Here is a 21,380-nt window from a genome sequence, read left to right as displayed (position 1 = left end):
TCCTGGAACTCACTCTGTAGCCCAGGCTGGCCTCAAACTCAAAGAGATCCACCTGCCTCTGCCTCCAGAGTGCTGGGATTAAAGGTGTGTGCCACCACTGCCGGGGCCGCCACTACCACCTGGCTTAGGTCATGCATACCTTTAATCCCAGCACTTGGGGGGCAAAAATAGGCAGATCTCTGTGAGTTCGAAGCTAGCCTGATCTACAGAGAGAGTTCCAGGATAGGCTCCAAAGCTACACAGAGAAACCCTGTCTTGAAGTTTAAAAAAAAAAAAAAAAAAAGATTGAACAATTACACAGGGAAGATATCTCCATCCCAGACTGGTCTACAGGTAACAATTCCTAGTAAGATTTTTTTTGTAAATATAGACAAGATTATTCTAAAATTAATATAGAAAGACAAAGGAGTCAATTACCTCAAGCAATTTTAAGGAAGATTAAAAAGAACCAAATAGGAGGAAGCAGCCAATTACAAGACTTATCTGAACCCTTACTCACGGCTAACAAACCGGACAGTGGCACAGTTGAGGTACAGACACACAGATCAATGGAGAGAATAGAGAACCCAGAAATAGACTCTCACAGATCTGCCCCACTGACTTCTGACAAAGGCAGAAAGGCATTCAACAGAGGAAAAGAAAGCTTTCTCAACAAATGGGTTCGGAGGCAGTGGATATCCATCGGCAAAAAAAGGAACCTCAACCAAAGTCTCAGGCTTTCCACAAAGATTAACTCAAAATGGGTCACCAACTTTTACAATGTAACTATAAAACTTTTAGGAAACAAAATAGAAGAATATATTTAGCAACTAGTGCTGAACAAAGACTTCTTAGGCTTGACATTAATATGTATTAATTAGTATGATTCATATTAATTAGTATGATTCAAGAAAGAAAATATTGGTAAATTTGACTTCAACAAAATCTCAATTCTTTTTTCAAAAATTTAAAATTCGATTGACCAAAAACATGTAAAGAAAATAAAAAAGGGGGCTGAAGAGATGGCTCAGAGGTTAAAAGCACCGACTGCTCTTCTGGAGGTACTGAGTTCAATTCCCAGCAACCACATGGTGACGCACAACCATCTGTAATGAGATCTGGCACCCTCTTCTGTGTACATAATAAATAAATAAATCTTTAAAAATAAAAAAATAAATAAAAAGAAGAAGAAAATGAAAAAGACGAGTTACAGACTAGGGGAAAACATTTACAAGTGCACATCCAACAGAGGACTAGTATGACGTTCTTCCAAACTTAACAATTAAGAAAGACATTCACTTAGAAAACAGGCAAGATGACAGGTGTGGTGACCTTTGATCTCAGCACTTGAGAGGCAGAGACAGGTGGATCTCTGTGAGTTTAAGTTCAGCCTTGTCTACAAAGTGAGTTCCAGGACATCAAGGACTTACACAGAGAAATCCTGTCTCAAAAACAAAACAAAACAAACAAACAAACAAAAAAAAAAAACTGGGAAAAAAAAAAGAAAGAAAGAAAGAAAAGAAACTGGACAAGCAACCAGTCAGGACTGCAGGCACATGATGCCTGGCTTGTGTGAGGCTTGGGCACAATTTCCAGCACCAGAAAGAAACAGGAAGATGGACACAGGACATGAACAGATATTTGAATGACAAGGCTGTGCCAAGCAAATGCATGAAAAGATGTTCAATGTCCTCAGCACCAGAAACTTGTGCTACTTCCCAGCTATTGCTGGCGAGGATACAGAGAAGGTGCTCACACACTCATTTACGTTCGTACAAATGCAAAGTCAGGACAGCCCCAGCTACTCAGGAGGCTGAGGCAGGAGGATCTCAAGAGCCAACAAGTTTAAATCCAGCCTTGGCAACACAGTAAGACTCTATTTTCAAAAAGATAAAATAAAATAAGGACAGATTTCAGATTTCGAAATAGCTTTGACCTTGACCAACATTCCCTGCTAAGGTCTCCTTGACCTACGGACAAAAGAACTGGAACCTAAGGTCTGAACTGCAGAGCGCACTGTTCTGACAACTCTCCTAGAAAAGGGAACTTTGTCCAGTTCTCCCCCGCCAAAGTCACTCTGACTGTCAGTGTCTCTACCCCGTGAAGCTTCTGTAAAGCCATGGCACACTGTCTCCAGGCTTTGAACCTCTAGGTGTAGACCCAGAGTCACTTGGGGCACTTGTTCAGGGCATGTTTAAAGGGTTGGACATGTAACTGGCCCACATGGGAATTCCAATGACCTCTGAAGCTTGAGGACCGACAGAGCTCACTCTCTGCAATTGGGGTTTCCTGGGGAGGCAGTAGGGGACAGCCTCTAAATGACAGTCTGAAAGGGAAGGAAGGATTGAGCAGGGACCCCTTCCGTGCCAGCCCAGGCTGGGAGCTCACCGCAGAGTTGGGCTCGATAAGGCGGTGCTGCAGTGTCTGGGCAGCTTCCCACTGCCCCGTGAGGCAGAGTCTCTCCAGCTGGCACACCTGGGCCCCTAAGACATTGGCCAGACCACATATGCTCCCAACAGCTCCTGCCGGAAGGAGACACAGAACATCTGTCAGGGCTACTGACTACAGAGATTCCCAAACTCCGGGCCCGTACCTTTTCATTTTGGTAACACGGGATGTAGATTTCTATACTCTTTGGGCCGTGTCATAGGCATGCAGTGTGCTTCAGAGGCAAAGGCCGTCTGCATGAGAATGCTTCAGAATGAGAAGTCCGCATGCCAGGTGCTGTTCAGAGCCAGTGGTGGGGCAGGAGCACAGTCTACAGGACAGCCCCTTCACCTACCTCCTACCTGCCATGTCCTGCAGCAGGATCTTGACACCCTAGGGGCTGGGGAACTAGGAACGGAAGTTCTGAAGTCTTATTCCTTCAGTTAAATGGGCCACTACTGGTAGGGAATGAGAAAGCGGCCTGGATGTGGGGTCAGGAGCTTGGTTTGGGAATATCCTTGGCTTCATGACGTGAAACTGAGCCTCTGAGTGTGACTCTAAGATGAGTTAGAAGTGACCCTGACCACAGTGGCTCAGTACTGGAAGAAAGAAAGACCAGTATTTGGAAGGACCATACTTTTACTGGTTGTAGATACCTACCACAGGGTATCTTGTGAGATGGCTCAGTGGGTAAAAGGTGCTTACAGTTAAGCTTGATGACCCACGTGCAATCCCCAGGACTTACATGGTAGGAGAGAAACAACTTCCCAAAGTTGTCCTCTGACCTCCACATGAGCCATTACATATACGCATACACACCCCATACAAAATAAATAAGATTTTTTAAATTTAATGAAAACAAATTTATTTAAAAACAAAAAATGCTCATAGCCAGGCATGTTGGCTCACACCTTTAATCCCAGAACTCAGGAAGCAGAGGCTGGTGGCTTTCTGTGAGTTCAAAGGCCAGCCTGGACTACATAGCAAGTTCTAGGACATTCAGAACTACGTAGAAAGTCCTCTCAAAAATACCAAAAAAAAAAAAAAAAGAACAAAAAAACTTACTTATCATGTGCTGGGCACTGTGGCTGATGGGACTGGCCCTCTAATCCTCATATGACCACTTAAATTTTTAGGGTAAAATGCAGGCTCGCCAGGCGGTGGTGGTGCACGCCTTTAATTCCAGCACTCAGGAGGCAGAGGCAGATGGATCTCTGTGAGTTCGAGGCTAGCCTGGGCTACAGAGCTAGTCCAGGATAGGCTCCAAAGCTACAGAGAGAAACCCTGTCTCGAAAAACCAAAAAAAAAAAAAAAAAAAAAAAAAAAAAAGCAGGCTCACTGAGGGCTAGTGTCTTGACTTGGGTTACTGGGTGAATAAGTAGCCTGGTTGAAGCCAAAGCTCAGTTGTCCCCACCTCCAGAGCCTGTGCCTTCTCCATCTGTATTTTCAGGAAAGAGCTACAAATGCCCCTCCTCCACCTTGCACTTTAGGGACAGTAGGAGGTAAAGGGAGATACACTGCATATGACCTTGACCAAAGCCGAAGTCTGCAGAGCCTAGAGTTAATGGAAACCACTATTGTCTCCCACAGTGCTGAAAAATCTACTAACACCTCAGCTCACTGATGCTTCTGTTCCTCTGCCCCACCCACCATGGCTCAATCCCAGCTGAACCCGAAGACCCTCTCTCAAAGCAAACAAGAGTGGCTGGCATTGCTAGGATGCTGGACTGGAAGAGACTCTGACCGGACAGCTAGAGATCCCATCCCAACCCCCTAGGTCTGACAGTTCATTCTGTCCCATGGCTAAAGGCAGAGGAAAGCAGACTCCTGGCCTAGAGCAGAGGCCTCTGCTCCCAGAGAATGATTTACAGGGTGAGATTAGAGGAGTTAATTTTGTCATCTAAGCATGGAATTTGGGACTTTGGACTTTACCAACTGCAGGCATCCCTATAGGGCAGCACTGTACTCATATACCCTCCCCCACCCAAAAGGGCCAAGCCCAAGTACCCAGAGTTGAGACAGCTGCTCCCTGCAGTTTAGGGTCTTCCCCCCTCCCCCGCCACCCGGTCTCTTCCAGTAGCCCCAGCATTTAGGTACATCTTGGTTGGTCAGGACCCTTTGAGAACAGCAGGTGGCTTACCCACAGCATAGCTGGCCAGGAGGAAGCCAACTGACCCAGCCAACACCTGGAAATCCTGCTTGCTGGTCTTGTGAACCATCAGCCCGATCTTGGTCACCTATCAAAGTGATGCAGTGTGAGAGCCGGGTCCAGAACTCAGAGACCAGCCTAGATGGGCTGGGCATGTGCAGTCAAAACACAGCCTAGTACCCAGAGTGATGCCCCAAAGTTTAGGCAGTGCCACAGGGAGCCCACCCAACAAGCATGGGACTGACAGAGGTCTCAGTGCTCCTCGGTTAGAGACTACCAGGCTAGGACCAGAGAGAGAGGGGGTGGTCGCAGTCTGGGGGCTGCTGCGACTCACATCACCACCACTGTCCTTTATGCCAATGATGTTCGGGTGCTGAGATAACGTAACCACTGCGTCCACAGGCAGGTCTAGCCCTGTATTGGCTGGGACACTGTACAACACCACAGGGATCGGAGAAAGATCAGCAACCTGTGGGGCCCGGAGAAAAAGAGGAGACAGCAATGCCTGAGTCTGAAGGGCTGAAGGCTTACCCTCACAGGCCCTGGACTGTGTCACCGCAGGGCTGTGTGACAGCTCTGACTCCTGTAATGTGGGTGCAATGATGGGAAGATTCTGAGTGTTGTCTGTACATCAGGCACAGCTCGAAGCTATGTACGCTGCAGATCTCATGGAGCCCTGAAGAAGCACCCAAGGCAGATGCTTTATTCTCCCTGGGTTTATCATTATTATTGTTTTTTAATCATGTGTATCTGGCTGGGCGGTGGTGGCGCACGCCTTTAATCCCAGCACTTGGGAGGCAGAGGCAGGTGGATCTCTGTGAGTTTGAGGCCAGTCTGGGCTACCAAGTGAGTTCCAGGAAAGGCACAAAGCTACACAGAGAAACCCTGTCTCGAAAAACAAACAAACAAAAAATGTATATAATCATGTGTCTCTGTGTGGGTATATGCACATGAGTACTGGTGCCCTTAGAGGCCTGAGACATCCGATCCCCTGGAACTGGAGTTGTATGTGGTTGCGAGCCACCCAACATGGGTGCTTGGAATTGAACTTAGGGCATCTGTAAGAGCATTATGAGCTCTAAACCACGGAGCCATCTCTCCAGCCCGTATTCTTCCTGTTTTAAAGAAAAGTGATATAGAGAGGTTAGGTAAATGTCTAATGTCACACAGTTGGTACATGATGGCATTATACCTAGGTCCTAGAGTGACTATTCACAAGATGCAGGCTCTCCACTCCAATCCAAGCTTCTTAGGCCAGGCCTCCATCTCTGCCAACCTCCCCTTGGTCCCAGGCCTCGAAACCACGCCCAGCCCTCCTACCTACCTTGGTGTAGTGGTGAATGAGGGCAGCGCTGCTCATGCGACCGCGGTAGTAAAAAGGAGTCACCACCATGGCGGCATCAGCACCGACTTGAGCCATGCTGACGGTCATCTCTACCGTGGCTTGAGTGGCTGCAGCGAGGGAGAGGGGGAGAAGGCAAGCAAAGAGGGCCTCAGTGCGTCCCGACAGAGGCAAAACAATAGACAGAACCCAACCCCAGAGCCCAGGAGCCCGGATCCCCCAACAGCCCAGCAACCCCAGGTCCCAAGGCGCTGAGTCCTCACACTCGCAGCCAGAGCCGGCTATCAGGAGCTTGTCCTTGGGTATGGCTTGACGCACGCGGCTCACCACCTCCAGGCGCTCGTGGCTGGTCAGGAATGGAAACTCTCCAGTGGAGCCCTGGACCACGAAGCCTACAATAGAGCCCCGTCACTATAATCCACCCATTCCCAGGGTCTCAGGAACAGGATGCTGATATTCCACAATCCTCAGGGTTATTTTCCCACCATGGCTTTCCACCCACCCTTCCCATCCCTGTCCCAACATAAATAGAAGGTTCTCAACAGATACACAGTAGTGCACCCGCCATTTTCCTTTGGGTGAAACACTGTAACTATACCAGAAAGAACAGTCTGTAACATAACATGCACCTACGTCCCCAGTGACTATGACAACCCTCCCCATTACCCTCCACTCGGGCTTTTGCCCTGACTCAGGTGTTTTATTCTCTTTCATGTCCTTTTACACTTGCAACACATATAAGGACCCAGGAATAAGATAATTTACACTTCAGAGAAATGGAACCAGGCTTACATAACCTTCTGCCATTTGCTATTTTTGTTTAGCGTTGTTTTGAGTTTGTCTGCAGCAGAATACAAAGCTCTGCTTCGTTTGCCACATTTCTATACAATGTTCAATTGTATGGTTAGAGCACACTTTAGTTTACATTCTCTCCTCTAGGACATTCAGACTTTCCTTCTTTTTTTTTTTTTGCTGCTGCAAATGATGCTGAAACAAACATTTTCTGGAAAGATCTTGGGTTATGTCTAGGAATTCCTTTTACATTCCCATAGTTAGGTGTGACAGTCGTGTCTGTGTGCAGCTTCCTGGGTGCCATGCTTCCCACTGAGCAATACACACCCCACAGGAGGAAGGTTAACTGCTAGTGTTCACTGATGCCAACTCTGGCTATCCTCAGAACTAATGTTTGCCAGTCAAAAGTGGTATCTCGTATTTTTTTTTTTTTCTTTTTTGTCACCCTACTGGTTTGATTTTGTTTGAGACAGGGTCTCACTATGTAGCCTTGGATGCTGGGAACTCATAAAGATCCATCTGCCTCTGGAATGCTGGTATTAAAGACATGTGCTACCATGCCCAGCTCACTCTCCTGTTTTATCAACCGTTTGTTTGGGAGGTTTCTAACCCACATCAGTTGACGGTGCCAACAATTTGATTTCTTTGAAAGCCAAGCAGAACCGACACGCTCGGCAGAAGCTGAGGGTTAAGAGTCTCAGCCCCAGAACTCCTCTGGTGCTTTTCCGTTGACTTTCTTTTCTTTCTCCTCTCCAAGCCTGGGATGGTTAACCTCAACTGTCAATTTGAGGAGCTCTAGAATCACCCGGGAGCCAGGCTTCTGGGCATGCCTGTGAGGGATTATTTGATTAGGTTATTTGAAGAGGGATGACCAGCCGCCCATTGTGGGCAGCACCATTCACTGGGTTGGGATTCTTGACTGTATAAAAAGGAGAAAGTGAGCAGAGCACTGCCATTGCTTTCTGCCTTCTGGTTGCGGGTGCAAGGTGACCAGCTACCTTCAGTTCCTGCTTCTGTGATCCCCCACCCCCCACCCCAGGACAGACTGTAACCTCAAAAGATTCAGGCAAAGTAAACCCTGTCCACCTTAAGTCGCTTTTGTCACTGTTAAGTCTCAAACCCTGGGACCAAACGGCTGAGGTGCCTATTTAACATATCAAAGAAGACCTGGCCACCATGTTCTCCCAGCATCCCTCAGTCTCTACCTGTTACATGGTATGGCTGGCATACACTGCCCTCTACTCACTCCCCAAACTCTCCAGCACAGGGGCTGAGCTGCCCTTTCCCCAGAGGCTCTTCACTATAGAATCCAGCCATTCTGGTTACCTGCCCCTTTTACCTTTTGCTTTGATGCATCTGGTTCCATTCTCTCCCCTTTCCCTTCCCTTCCTCCTCTCCTCACTTGGCTCAGGGTCATGTCACTCTGGACTCTTCCTCACATCTACAATAAACCTCCGCCACCATACCAAGGAGCAGTCACGACCCTCGCTATTTCTTTTTTTCACTTAGGGTATTTTATCAGTGTCTGGAAAGGTAACAAAGACAATATCCTTCCATTAAAACAAGCAAACAAACAAAACACATCTGTAATCCCAGCACTTGGGAGGTGGAAAGTAGAGAATCAAGAGTTCAAGGCCAGTGTGCGGGAATACAGGTGATCCTGTCTCCAACAAACGAAAGTCATAAGTAGTTAGCTGGGCAGTGTGGCGCATTCCTTTAATCCAGCACTAGGGAAGCAGAGGCAAGTGAATCTATGAGTTCAAGGCCAGCCTGGTCTACAGAGTGGGTTCCAGGACCACACACACACACACACACACACACACACACACACACACACAGAGAGAGGGGGGGGGGGGGGAGGGAGAGAGGGGGGAGGGAGGGAGAGAGAGAATTGCAAGCAGAGTACACTTATAGTGCACAATACACTAGGATTAGAAATAAATAAGGAGCCAGGCGTCAAGGGTACACGCCTAGTCAGGCAGATCTCTGTGAGTTCGAGGCCAGCCTGGTCTACAGAGTGAAATCCAGGACAGGTACCAAAAGTACACAGAGAAACCCTGTCCTGTCTCAGGAATAAACAAACAAACAAACAAACAAATAAATAAATAAATAGGGGTGTGGGAGAAGAAAAAGACAATAAACCTGGAGCAGTATTAGCATACAAAATCCATGCCATGCAACTGTGTGTAACAAGCCATAAATTTAATGGGGAGCTTCTGCTAGAAGGGAAATGTGGTCCCTAACAGATACACAGACCTTGAAAGAACAAAGCAGCTGCCCTGGAGAAACAAAGACTTTCCTGGCACTGAGACCAAGAGAAAGTGTTCCTATGAGTCACCCTTCAGGGAACACAGCGTGATGGCGTCTCTACTTCATACCACACACCTTTTCCATGCTATTAGGCTCCACTGCCAGTAGGGCTGCCAAGACCCTTCTCACTGGACAATGACGTTTTCTTTTCCTGTGTGATACTACAAGGAACATGTTGAAACAGATGGGGTTTGGCTTCAGCTTGATGTCCTGAGGTCAGCTCCTTGGGACTGGGAAAGTACAGCCTCTTGTTTGGAGGTTTCACTGCATCCTGGGAGTGTCCGACCCCTTTGAAGAAGCTGCTTGCCCTGGTGGGGGCTCCCATTTAGCCAACACTGGACCAACCCTCAACTACTTTAAGACCAAGATGATGCCACTTCCACGTAGTTGCCGAAGTTGTCTGCCACCTCAAGTTGTGACAGGCGTATCCTATGGTCCCTAACCCAGCCACAGTCACTCCCAAGTCACTCTTCATCTTGGACTCAGTTACAGAAGCCCCTGGACTTCATAGGTGGATCTCAAAGCAGGACAGTAGGGTAGGGTCTGATGCCCTAGGAAGCAGCAGCAGGCCCTCTATTCAGTCTCCTGTGAGAGAGTCTCTCACTCTCACCCCCCACCCCTACTTCCCCACCCTCATCCCACCCTACCCCACCCGCCTCTGGAATCAGGCACTAGACCTATGCCTGACTCTCAAGGCATGCAGGCTGGGCAGTCACTACAACTCCAAGTCTCCATTTCCTTTTCTATGAAATGACAAGTCATTTCAACCCTACATTACAGAGTTATTTTAAAGGCTCAGCTAGGAAAACGTCCCAGAAAGCACTTTTACATCTGGGGTCTGGTGCTGGAAAAAGCCCCGTCCTTCACCCTGGCTGCATGCAATCACAGACTGGCTATATTTGTGTTGTCTAGCAAGACTCGATCAAAGGACCCTATGCACCAAGGGTGAGAAAGTAGTGGCAGAGCAGTAGGTGGGGTGGTTGGGCCACAGGCTCTTGTCAGAAAAGCCAGGACCAGCTCTTAGGGGGGCCCTCTAACCAACTGAGGTCTTGAAAAAGTGGCTTGGCCACCAGGCATGGAGGCACACACCGGTAAACCTAGCACTCAGGAAGGCAAGGCCAGTCTGGGGGTATATAGGGAGATCCTATCTCAAAATAATAATTTACAAGGAAAAAGGGGGTTGGAGATGGCTCAGGGGTTAAAAAACACTTGCCACCCTTCCTGCCCACGTAGGGCAGTTCATAACTGCCTGTGACCCCCACCTCTGGGAGAATCCAGTGCCCTCTTCTGGTCTATACACACACACACACACACACACACACACACACAGAGAGAGAGAGAGAGAGAGAGAGAGAGAGAGAGAGAGAGAGAGAGAAAGCAGACTCACATACACAGGTGTATACAAATTAATTTTTTTTTTCTTTCCGGAGCTGAGGACGGAACCCAGGGCCTTGCGCTTGCTAGGCAAGTGCTTCTACCACTGAGCTAAATCCCCAACCCCAAAATATTTTTTTTTAAAAAGAAAATGGTTTAACCAAACATTAGCTTCATTAACTGGAAACTGGAGATACTGGTCTTTTTCCCAAACAGTGACGTTAAAATGAGAAACTCTTTATAAAGTATGTATACCTGTAAAGTACGTATACCAGAGCTTAGTGCTATGTGGATGTTAGGTTCAATCCTTGTGGAGTTGGAAGAAAGTTCACCTTGAAGTCGGAGTGTGGCTGGGCCAGATGAAAGAACCCCTCATGTCCCCACCTGTGCTGGAGGAGTCCCTCCCACTGTGGAGGTTGCTCATATGGGTGAGGCCTGAGAAGGGTGCTGAATGGGCCTGGGCTACACAGGCGACCTGGTGATTTACTGTGTTATTCAAATCTTAGATGGTCTTTTAATAAAAAACCCAGAGCCAGATATCAGGGTCAAAGCTGAAAGATCAGACAAGAAGAACAGTCAGCCACTGTTCTCACCTCTACGAAATCCTCAGCCTGGAGAGTGAGAGTTCCTGTTTCCTCACACCATATACCTTTCTCTGCCCAGCCATATCACTTCCTGGGATTAAAGGCGTGAGGGCTTCCCAAGCAAAGGCATGAGATCTCAAGTGCTGGGATAAAAGGTGTGTGCCACCACTGCCTGATCTCTGTGTCTAATCTAGTGGCTGGCTCTGTCCTCTGATCCTCAGGCAAGTTTATTAGGGTACACAATATATCACCACATTGCTGTGGCCTAAAGGAAAGCACAGTGTCTCACAGAAGGGTGTCCCTGGGGACTGTTATGGTCCCTTGGTGCCTCATCATCACTTCCTCCTCAAAAGCATCACCCTGGGATCCCTCTGTGGGTCTCTGGCCACTGAGCCTTTCTCCTCTGGACTTCCCTTCCCTGTTCTTTTTAAAAATCATGTTCCCTGTTATGTGCTCACATGCAAAAAGGTGCTTAGAACCCTTCAGTCACTCCAAGGGATCAGGCAAGCTTCCTCACCCTGGCCTCTTCGACAAGATGAGAACTGAGAGCAGATGGACCCTGAGGTCCTCCTTCATTCTAAATTCTACAGCCGGTTTTCTGCCTTTCTCCTTAGCCTTCACCCTCTATTAATGTTCTCCATCTATCCAGACTGGGAGTGTGTCTTACACACCACTTGCTTGGTTGTGCAAGGCCCTAGTTGGATTCCCAGGCACCATAAAAACAAATATGTCAGGGTTCTCCCCATCCACAACCACTGCCATCCTCCTGCCTCTGCACAGTAGCTCATGGAGTGCCTTTCTGCTTCGAAGCCAGTCAAGACATCTTAACATCTTAGAGGAGGTGTCTCAAATCCCTGTCCCTCTGGGCCCTGCAGCCCACAGCATCTTGCTGTCCTACTATGTACTCTTCTTGCTCGGCCTGGAATCATTCAGTCAGGGACAGTGGCCCTGCTCATGATAACCAACAGACTCACTGAGGTGGGTGTGGATAATCTGCTGTATAAAATATCCTAAACCAGCAGGCCTGAGGCAGAACTTTTTTTTTTTTTTTTTAACATGATCTAATTTATAAACTCCCCCTGGGAAGAAAGGCCTAACAAAATGCTTAAGCAATTTCCCAATGAACTTTAATGGAATTAGGTCTGGATCTGGGAAGCCAGCCACCTCCCAGCTGACTCAGGCCGGACTCTGGAGGCTGGTTTAGCTGCTTTGTGTCAGGTCTTAACAGTCATCTGAAGGTCCATATTTAAGTGGCCTGCCTCTGGGCCATTTTGCTTACTGCAGGACTGTACTAAAACTTTGACATGAGCTCATGGATTGTCTGCAGGTGTTTCCGCTTTGAATTTTGAAGATGGGAATGGGTTATGAGGAATGCCAATAACATCTTCCTTATAAGCACAAGAAACAGAACCAAGGATTAACATGGGTGCTAGCTGACACAATTTTGTCAACTTGAAGTATTTTCTAGTTTTTCTTTTTTTCTTTTTCTTTTTTCTTTTTTTTTTTTTTTCTTTTTGGCACAAGGTCTCTTGTTGTTCAGGCTGACCTCAACTATGTGGCTGAGGATGACCTTGAACTCCTGACCCTCTTGCGTCTCCATCTCTGACACGCTGAGATTACATTTGTGTGCCACTGTACATGATTGAAACTTAAAAACATATTCCCAAATTGGGAGCTAATTTGAAAATTCATGTAAATCTTGAGCACATGATTTCAGATGTCCCAGGTATGCGCTCCTCTGTCTTTTCTGAGCCGAGGGGCATGGCCTTGAACAGCATCCAGGGCCTCCATCATTGAGCTGTGTCTCCAGTCCTGTGCTTGTATTTTCTGTCTTTTCAGATGCCAGATCTCACCACCCCTCGCTTCCTGTGCTTTAGCCTCCAACACCTTTCCCTATGGTTGACCCTATTTTTTTCAATTAAATTGTGTTTGTGTGTGTGTGGTGTGTGTATGTGTGGTGTGTGTGTGTGTGGTATGTGTGTGTGTATGTGTGTGTGTGTGTGTGTGTGTGTGTGTGTGTGTATGTGTGGTGTGTGTGTGTGTGTGTGTGTGTGTGTATGTGTGGTGTGTGTGTATGTGTGGTGTGTGTGTGTGGTGTGTGTGTGTGTATGTATGTGTGTGTGTGTGTGGTGTGTGTATGTGTATGTGTGGTGTGTGTGTGTGTGGTGTGTGTGTATGTGGTGTGTGTGTGTGTGTGTGTATGTGGTATATGTGTGTATGTGTGTGTGTGTGGTATATGTGTGTATGTGTGGTGTGTGTGTGTGTGCGGTGTGTGTATGTGTATGTGTGGTGTGTGGTGTGTGTGTGTGTGTGTGTGTGTGGTGTGTGTGTATGTATGTGTGTGTGTATGTATGTGTGTGTATGTGTGGTGTGTGTATGTGGTATATGTGTGTATGTGTGTGTGTGTGTGTGTGTGGTGTGTGTGTGTGTGTGTGTGTGTGTGTGTGTGTGTGTGGTAGCCTTTTATGTGGCGGTCAGAGGACAATCTCAGTGGTTTCTGATCATCCTGTTTAAGACAGTCTTTCCCGATCCTGGAGCACACTAAGTGAATTAGGCTGGCCAGAAGCTCAGGGATCCACCTGCCTCTGCCTCCTTGTTACAATTTTTTGTTGTTTTTTGAGACAGGGTTTCTCTGTGGAGCCCTGGCTGTGCTGGATCTCACTCTGTAGCCCAGGCTGGCCTTGAACTCACAGAGATCCGCCTGCCTCTGCCTCCCAAGAGCTGGGATTAAAGGCATGAGCCACCACTGCCTGGTAAAGAACTATTTAAAATATGTAAATGTAGGGCATTCCTCTAATGGAACCCCTTCCATTAAAAGGAATTTTTTTCTGTTTTCCTTAAGTTTACATGAAAAATCATGTAAATAATAATTCATATACATTTGGTGAGATGGTCCAATAGTGGCTGAAAAGCTCTTGCCACTTTGATGGTACAAGCCTGATGATCTGAGTTCAATCCGTGGAACCTGAAAGGGGAAAATCAGTAGCCCTCTGGAGAGACGCTACCCCGCCCCACCACCAAAGGTATTTGCTGACCAGCAATTTTGAAGCTGACCAGAGACTGAACTCATGGGAAGATAAGACTGAAACAATATAACTGAATGTATATATCCTGGGCTCAGCAAAAACAGGATATAGGGAGTAAACAATTTATGTCTCTGTAGATACCCTGCATCCTGTTAGCCATTAGTAACCTCACACTTAATAGTTGAGCCAGTAACTTCAAAGAACTACCTCACCCCCTTCATCCAATCCCGAGATATGTAACCCTCCGCACGTAAACCTTTCCTCCTATATAAACCCCTTGAAGTGAGTGCTGGGGCCGTCCTCCTCCACCCACTGTGTCGAGTGTAGGACACGGACCAAGCCCGGGCTTGCTTTGCTATTAATAACCCGTGTGCTTGCATCGAATATCGGCTCTGTGGTGGTCTTGCTTGGGGGTCTTGCAACAGGGGTACAACCGAACCCATGTAAAGGTGGGAAGAAAAATGACCCAATAAAATTGCCCTCTGACCTCCACACACATACCATATGCCAACAGGAAGTTTAAAAGTTTAAAATTTGATTCAAACAAATTTACACTAGCAATGCCCAGAAAACAAAAGTACTTCCCAGCTGGCCACACTTAAGGTGTTTATGTAACCTTAGCTATCCGCAGTGGTCGGTCCCGGAGATCTAAGGCCTACAAGGTAACCCCTGGTAAATCCATAACAGACTCAATTCCATGTCAAAGATTGACCTGACACCAAGCAGTGACCTGCTGACCTGTCTAAAGATTCCTAAACTGACGGCCTGAGTTAGGGTAGAGGTCATTTCTTACTCTGAGACCCAGGAGGAAGGCTCAGGGAGAATGCCAGGCCAGTGGAGGGCAAAAGAAAGGAAAGGTGTGTATGAAAATGTCAGGGATATGCAGAGGCAGAGCCCTGTTCAGAGCAGACAAGGATAAGGAGACAAGCACTGGGCAGAGAGCAGGGCACTGGGTATGTTTGTGGGACAGGCTAGATATAAGATCTCTTACTACGTCACCTTGGAGGAATTTTATCTCTGAACTGCAGGGACCTTATAGGGCAGAATACATTCCTTATGGCTATGGCTTAACACAAAACAAAACATTTACTTAAAAAAACAAAAACACGGGGTTGGGGATTTAGCTCAGTGTAGAGCACTTGCCTAGCAAGCGCAAGGCCCTGGGTTCAGTCCTCAGCTCTGGAAAAAGAAAAACAAACACACCAGGCCATGGTGGCACACACCTTTAATCCCAGCACTTGGGAGGCAGAGGCAGGTGTATCTTTGTGAGTTCAAGGCTAGCCTTGTCTACAGGGTGAGATCCAGGACAGCCTGAGCTACATAGTGAGACCCCTCCCCATCTCAAAAAACAAAAAATACAAGTGGTAGCTGCAAGCAGTCTGAATATTGGTAGCAGATACAGTAGTCTGTCACGACTCACGTGGTGATGATATGACCCATGTGTCTCTCATAGAGCTCTATAGCTGTGGACACACGGATCCCCACGGACTCCAGGGACTAGAGATGGCACCAAGAGGGTGGGGCCCCAAGTCCCACCTGGATGACTTATGACTTCTCTGCTGTCCCTAGTCCCCTCCTCCCCAGCACCTGACTTCATCTTGATCCCTTGGCAGCAGTAGGCAGGTGGGTTTGAGACCCCTGGCAACATCTTAATCCTATTTCCTGAGGCCAGGGGAAACTGTTATGGTCTTAAGTACGGTTCAGTGAGAAGGTCCCCAGGCAAGACCCACTTACAGAACTTCAGGGGGACAACACCCTCTCCTCCAACCCTGCCCAGAACTCAGCTGGCCACAGAGCTCCTGGACACAGAATGAGGGCGTGTAGGGCTTTATTGGCTTCAATCAGGCATGTGGAGTCAGTGCGGGGCTCGTGGCTGCTCCTGTGATCTGCCTCATGTCTTCTCTCATGGGTCTTCAGGGCCCTCTGGCTGCTGTAGCTGCCTCCCTTCTTCCCTCATGATGCCAGCTGGGGCCAGAAGTAGGGATTTGGGTGGCAGTCTCTCACCCTGGACCATGTATGTTTCCCCATAGAAGAGAAAACAGGCCTGTGTATGTGAGCCAGCCCTGCTGGGGGATGGGGCACATTGTTAAGTGGCTTCAAGAGTCATAGATTTGGTGGCTGCGGTTGGGCAGACTATGGCTCTGGTGGCTGGAGTGACCTGGATGACCCTGGTGGCTCTGGTGGCTGGAGTGACCTGGATGACACTGGTGACTCTGGTGGCTGGAGTGACCTGGATGACCCTGGTGGCTCTGGTGGCTGGAGTGACCTGGATGACCCTGGTGGCTCTGGTGGCTGGAGTGACCTGGTTGACCCTTGTGGTTTGAGTGGCCCAGATGACTCTGGTGGCTGGAGGGACCTGGATGACCCTGGTGGCTCAAGTGACCTGGATGACGTTGGTTGCTTTGGTAGCTTGGATGGCTACGCTGGTTTTGGTGACCATGGCGACTCTGGCTATGGACACTGTGTGTTTGGTTGGAACCAGCTATGGTGGTTTCCCGATGAGTGAGGAAATTCCCTTTCAGCTTTATCTCCACCTCCTCCAGAGCCTTCAGCTCTTCTGGGCTGATGTCCCTGGATTCCACATGGCCTACATGCTGGTAAGTCCTGGCGCGTTGCAGCATTGAATTCGCCAGGTAATGCCCCTTGGTATCGATCTCCTTGGCGCAAGCAGTCACTGCAGCCCATGCGGCATCCTCCATGGATGGGGACTTTCCTGATTCCCTTTGGGTCTCTTTGGTCACCGAGGTCCCAGATACCTTCTGTTTGCTGTTAAAGGCTTCTCGGTGCAGAGCCTTGCCCCCTTCTCCATGTGTGGAGGTGAGGGTCTCCATGTGGATGGTGGTGTTGGCCTCCCCATGCCTATTTTCATGTGAGGGGCCATCGTTGCTGCCGTAGCAGTGGGTGGGCAACCTCTCTTCCGAAAGGCGGCTAAAGTGAGATTTGATCCAGCTGCCATTTGCTCGGCAGGATTCTGGAGACTTGTCTTCTAAGGTTGTCTTCCTTTTCTTCCTCTGAGCCCACAGCATGAGGCCTCCACCTCCCAGCAAGAGGGCAGTCCCCAGCACCACCTTGCATGATGGTCGCTGGAGGAACTCGAAGAAGTCCTCCAGGGCCCTAGGCCTCCCGAAGAGCTAAGAGCACGCTGGGAGTGATGAGTGACGGAGCCCAGATGGTATGGCTCATGCTTGAAAGGGCCAGAGCCCTGGGGGTGTCTGGCAGGTAGGCTCCCTAGTATGCCCTCTGACACCTCAGCAATGAACCCCATTGTGAGGAAGGCAGGGGGCGGGGGGTGGGGTGGGGAGGTGGGGATGGGGGGGAGTGAGGTGAGGTAGCAGATGCAGTAGTCTGTCAGGACTCACAGCGGTGGTGACCTGACCCATATGTGTCATGTCACCTAGTCTGGCAAGCCTTATATAAGGATTGGGTCTTGTCTCCCGCCCTCAGTGGAAAGACGCGTCATTCAGCTATGAGACTCTTCTGCCTCCTCTTCTTGCCTCCTCCTTCTTCCGCTCTGTTCTGCTCACTTTCCAGTCTTTGGTTTCCCTTGTTCCTCATCTAATGGCCCCCAGAGCATAGAGGATAGTGAGTCAGTGTGGCCATGACAAACTGGGACCCCCTTAGCTGAACTGGCATCCATCCCTGGTCAATAACTCCTGAAGGACCGGCCTCTGCTCCCAGCACAATATATACCATCTCCTACAGCCCTAGCTCCATTATGGGGAAGAGTGCAGAAAGGAAAGGACCCAGAAGGAGCTCATTCTGGAACAATATGAGGTCACAATTAAGAGCAGACAAAGAAGTGAGCTGAGAAGGCAGAGCAGATAGGGTGACCATCAGGCCCCAGGGTCTGGGGCCATTCCAGGGTAAGCTATAGCTTGCCTGAGTGATAGCCTGAAGATTAAGATTTTTGTTTGTTTGTTTTTCAAGGCAGGGTTTTTCTGTAACAGCCTTGGCTGTCCAGGAACTCACTTTGAGTGTTGGACCATCCCCCACATTTATTTACCCCAGGGCCTCTTGAGGAATGAGGAATAAGACTTAGAAGTAGAGGGGAGAGAAACAGAGAGAAACACAGGATAGACTCGGGTGGGCCTGGATCTTTATCCACCAGCCCAGAACTTTATTCCAAAGGTCTATTTATAACAATGCCAAGGGGTGGAGCAAAAGACCTCCCCCTTGCTAGTCACAGTAAAGTGTAGACCTTTACAAACACCTGGTACTCAGGCTGGTGATCCAATCAACCTCTTATGGGTACAGTCACTAGGAAACCTAGTGGTCTATAACTGTGTAAACTAAATTTACCTCAAACCCACAGAAATCCACCAGCTTCTGCCTCCCAAGTGCTGAGATTAAAGGTATGGGCCACCATGCTCAGCTAAGACCCAGGTAATAACAAGCCCCTGGTAAATAAGCATCGTGTTAGTTTTTGAGTGGGTAGGCTAGCTAGATTCCTGTAAACCCCTAAGCAATTCCTATGTATTTGGGACTAGAAACAGGCCTGGGCTTTGTTTCCCTCAAGGCATGTAGCACACTCAGAAATGCCCACATGGTCCTCAAAAAGAGTTGTGTTATTTGGGACTGAAGAGATAGCTCAGAGGTTAAGAGCACTGGCTGCTCTTTCAGAGGTCTTGAGTTCAATTCCCAGCAACCATATGGTGTCTCACAACCATCTATAATGGGATCCAATACCCTTGTCTGGCATGTAGGCATACATGTAGCCAGAGCACTCATATACATAAAATAAATAAATCTTAAAAAAAAAAAAAAAAGGCCGGGTGGTGGCGGCCTTTAATCCCAGCTCTTGGGAGGCAGGCAGATCTCTGTGAGTTTGAGGCCAGCCTGGTCTATAAAGGGAGTTCCAGGACAGGCTCCAAAGCTACACAGAGAAATCCTGTCTCGAAAAGAAAAAAAAAAAAAAGCTATGTCAGAAAGACAAAGGACAATGAGACTAAGCTAGGAGACAGGGAGGACTGTAGAGCGGAAGTAGAGGGCTGTGGAGGGCCTGCCTTGCCCAGCAGTTGGGACAAATCTCTCCCACTCCAGGTTCTGCAGCCACTTGTAAAATAATCACTCAGAGGCTTATATTAATTACAAACTGTATGGCCTGGAGAAACTTCCCTCTACAGAGGACCCCAGGAGGGACGCATGGATCACCTTGGGAAGGGGAAACAGAGGAGATCTCCACGAGTAAATTGGGGATGGGGGGCAATACGGGGAAGGGGATAGGGGCATGAGAACATGAGGGAACGGGATGGTGGAGCTGTGGGAGGGACGGAGTGGGAGAGCAATGAACGAGATATCTTGAGAGAGGGAGGCATTATGAAGTAAGGGAGAAACCTGGTGCTAGGGAAATTCCTAGGAATCCACAAAGACAACCCCAGATTAGACACTAGTAATAGTTGCTAGCAATAACTGGCCTACCCTGGTAATCAGATTGGTGACTACCCTAACTGTCATCATAGAGCCTTCATCCAGTAACTGATGGGAGCAGATACAGAGGTCCAGTTAGGGAAAAGGGATTACATGAGCAAGGGGGGGGGGGGGTCAAGATCATGATGGGGAAATCTACAGAGACAACTGAACCAAGCTCATAGGAACTCATGAACTTTAGACGGAACCTGCATGGGACCGGACTAGGCCCTCTGCATATGGGAGACAGTTATGTAGTTGGGTCTGTTTCAGGGGCCCCTGGCAGTGTGATCAGGATCACCTGGTGCATGAGCTGGCTTTCTGGATCCCATTACCTGTGGTCAGACACTTTGCTCATCCTTGGTGCAGTGGGGAGGGGCCTGGCCCTGCCTCAACTGAATGTACCAGGCTTTGCTGTCCCCCCATGGGAGGACTTATTCTTTTGGAGGAGGGGATGAGAGGGTTGCAGGGGGGGGGGGGGAGCAGGAGGAGGGATGAGAGGGGCATCTGTGATTGATATGTAAAATGAATAAAAAAATAAAGTCCATTAAAAAAATAAGCAGCTGGGTTATTTGAGGGGCTAGAGAGATGAGTTCCCAGCACTCATCAAGCAGTTCAGTCTCTGGAATGCCAGCTCCAGTGGATCAGACGCCTCTGGCCTCCTCTGGTGCTTGTACTCAACATGCCCGTGCCCATGTGCAGGCACACATACCTACACAAAGTTAAAAAGTAAATCTTTAAAAGAAAAAAAAAAATTGTTCAGGCGTGGTGGCACACACCTTTAAACCCAGCACTCAGAAAGCAAAGGTAGGCAGATCTCTGTGGGTTCAAGACCAGCCGAGTCTACAAAGTAAGTTCCAGGACAGCCAGGGCTATGTAGACTCTGCCTCAACCTCTTATCCCCCTCAAAAAAATTATTTGAAATATTTTCTTATTTTTACTTTATGTGTGTGTTTTGCCTGAATATATGGAGTCAGGTAATTTAGAACCGGAGTTCCATCCTGGGTGCTAGGAATTGAACCTGGGTCCTCTGGAAGAGCAACCAGTACTTTTAGCCACTGAGCCATCTCTCCAGCCCCCTTGAAATTATAATTTCTAACCAAGTAATAATTGTTACATATACAAATGTTTTTCAGAAGAAACTGTGGTCCACTCTACATGTGGAAGGAATAAGGCACATCTGGAAGTTGGGGGGGGGCGCACCTCCCCAGCCTCGGTGAGCTATCCCTGTGGATCTACTAACCTCACTGGAAATAACAACTCAAAGTCCATCTCTGAGGCTGTTTACAGGTGTGAGTTCAGGGCCACTGACCCTTCCCAACAACCCCTCCCTCCAGTCCTTGGCTATAACCTTTCAAAAGTGTTATTTTTATTAGAGGTTTTTAATTAAAGCTGGGCAGGGTGGTGCACGCCTTTAATCCCAGCATTCAGGAGGCAGAAGCAAGTGGATCTCTGTGAGTTTGAGGCCAGCCTGTTATACATAGTGAGTTCTGAGATAGCCAAAGGTACACAGAGAAACCCTGTCTTAAAAAAAAAATTAAAGCCGGGCAGTGGTGGCTCACACCTGTAATCCCAGCACTCGGGAGGCAGAGGCAGGTGGATCTCTATGAGTTCGAGGCCAGCCTGGTCTACAAAGCTAGTTCCAGGAAAGCCTCCAAAGCTACAGAGAAACCCTGTCTCGAAAAACAAAAACAAAAACAAAAACAAAAAATTAAATTAAATATAATTACTTTCCTTTTCCCTTTCCTCTGTCCAACCTTTCCAATGTCTCCTTGATTTACTCCTTCTCAAATTGATGGCCTCTTTTTCTTTATTGTTTTATATATATAGATAATTTGTATTAGATAATTAATTAGGGGTTCATCCCTGGGAGAGGTTAATTCCCGCTCTCACAATAGTCAGTGGTTAGCTGTATGTAGCTCTCTGTCTAGGGGTGAGACCCTATGAGATTTTTCTCCTTCCAAGTTAGCATATCTATCAATATTGTCATA

General features: G+C 48.1%; 2 protein-coding genes across 4 annotated transcripts in view; both read right to left on the bottom strand.

Annotated features, from left to right (window-relative positions):
* Window positions 1-21,380, bottom strand: part of Hoga1 (4-hydroxy-2-oxoglutarate aldolase 1) — a 29,530-nt gene that overhangs the window by 4,986 nt on the left and 3,164 nt on the right. For 2 of the 3 annotated variants that reach the window (XM_036174853.1, XM_036174861.1), the window contains exons 2-6: window positions 6,161-6,289; window positions 5,880-6,007; window positions 4,890-5,024; window positions 4,547-4,643; window positions 2,368-2,501 (exon numbers count right to left, since the gene is read on the bottom strand). In XM_036174853.1, the coding sequence (XP_036030746.1) occupies window positions 2,368-2,501; window positions 4,547-4,643; window positions 4,890-5,024; window positions 5,880-6,007; window positions 6,161-6,289 (623 nt within the window). The remainder of the gene's footprint in view (window positions 1-2,367; window positions 2,502-4,546; window positions 4,644-4,889; window positions 5,025-5,879; window positions 6,008-6,160; window positions 6,290-21,380) is intronic. The other variant, XM_036174870.1, reaches the window with a different exon arrangement.
* C1H10orf62 (chromosome 1 C10orf62 homolog) lies at window positions 15,825-17,009 on the bottom strand. The gene is made up of 2 exons (XM_036174883.1): window positions 16,436-17,009; window positions 15,825-16,177 (listed from the first exon to the last, which is right to left on the bottom strand). Exons 1-2 carry the CDS (start codon window positions 17,007-17,009, stop codon window positions 16,080-16,082), a joined length of 672 nt encoding a protein of 223 aa, XP_036030776.1. The 3' UTR covers window positions 15,825-16,079.

Source organism: Onychomys torridus, chromosome 1 (genome assembly GCF_903995425.1).
Source record: "Onychomys torridus chromosome 1, mOncTor1.1, whole genome shotgun sequence".
In the NCBI taxonomy this organism is placed as follows: Eukaryota; Metazoa; Chordata; class Mammalia; order Rodentia; family Cricetidae; genus Onychomys; species Onychomys torridus.
The sequence above is the reverse complement of the archived record's forward strand: the minus strand, read 5'-3'. Positions and strand labels throughout refer to the sequence as shown.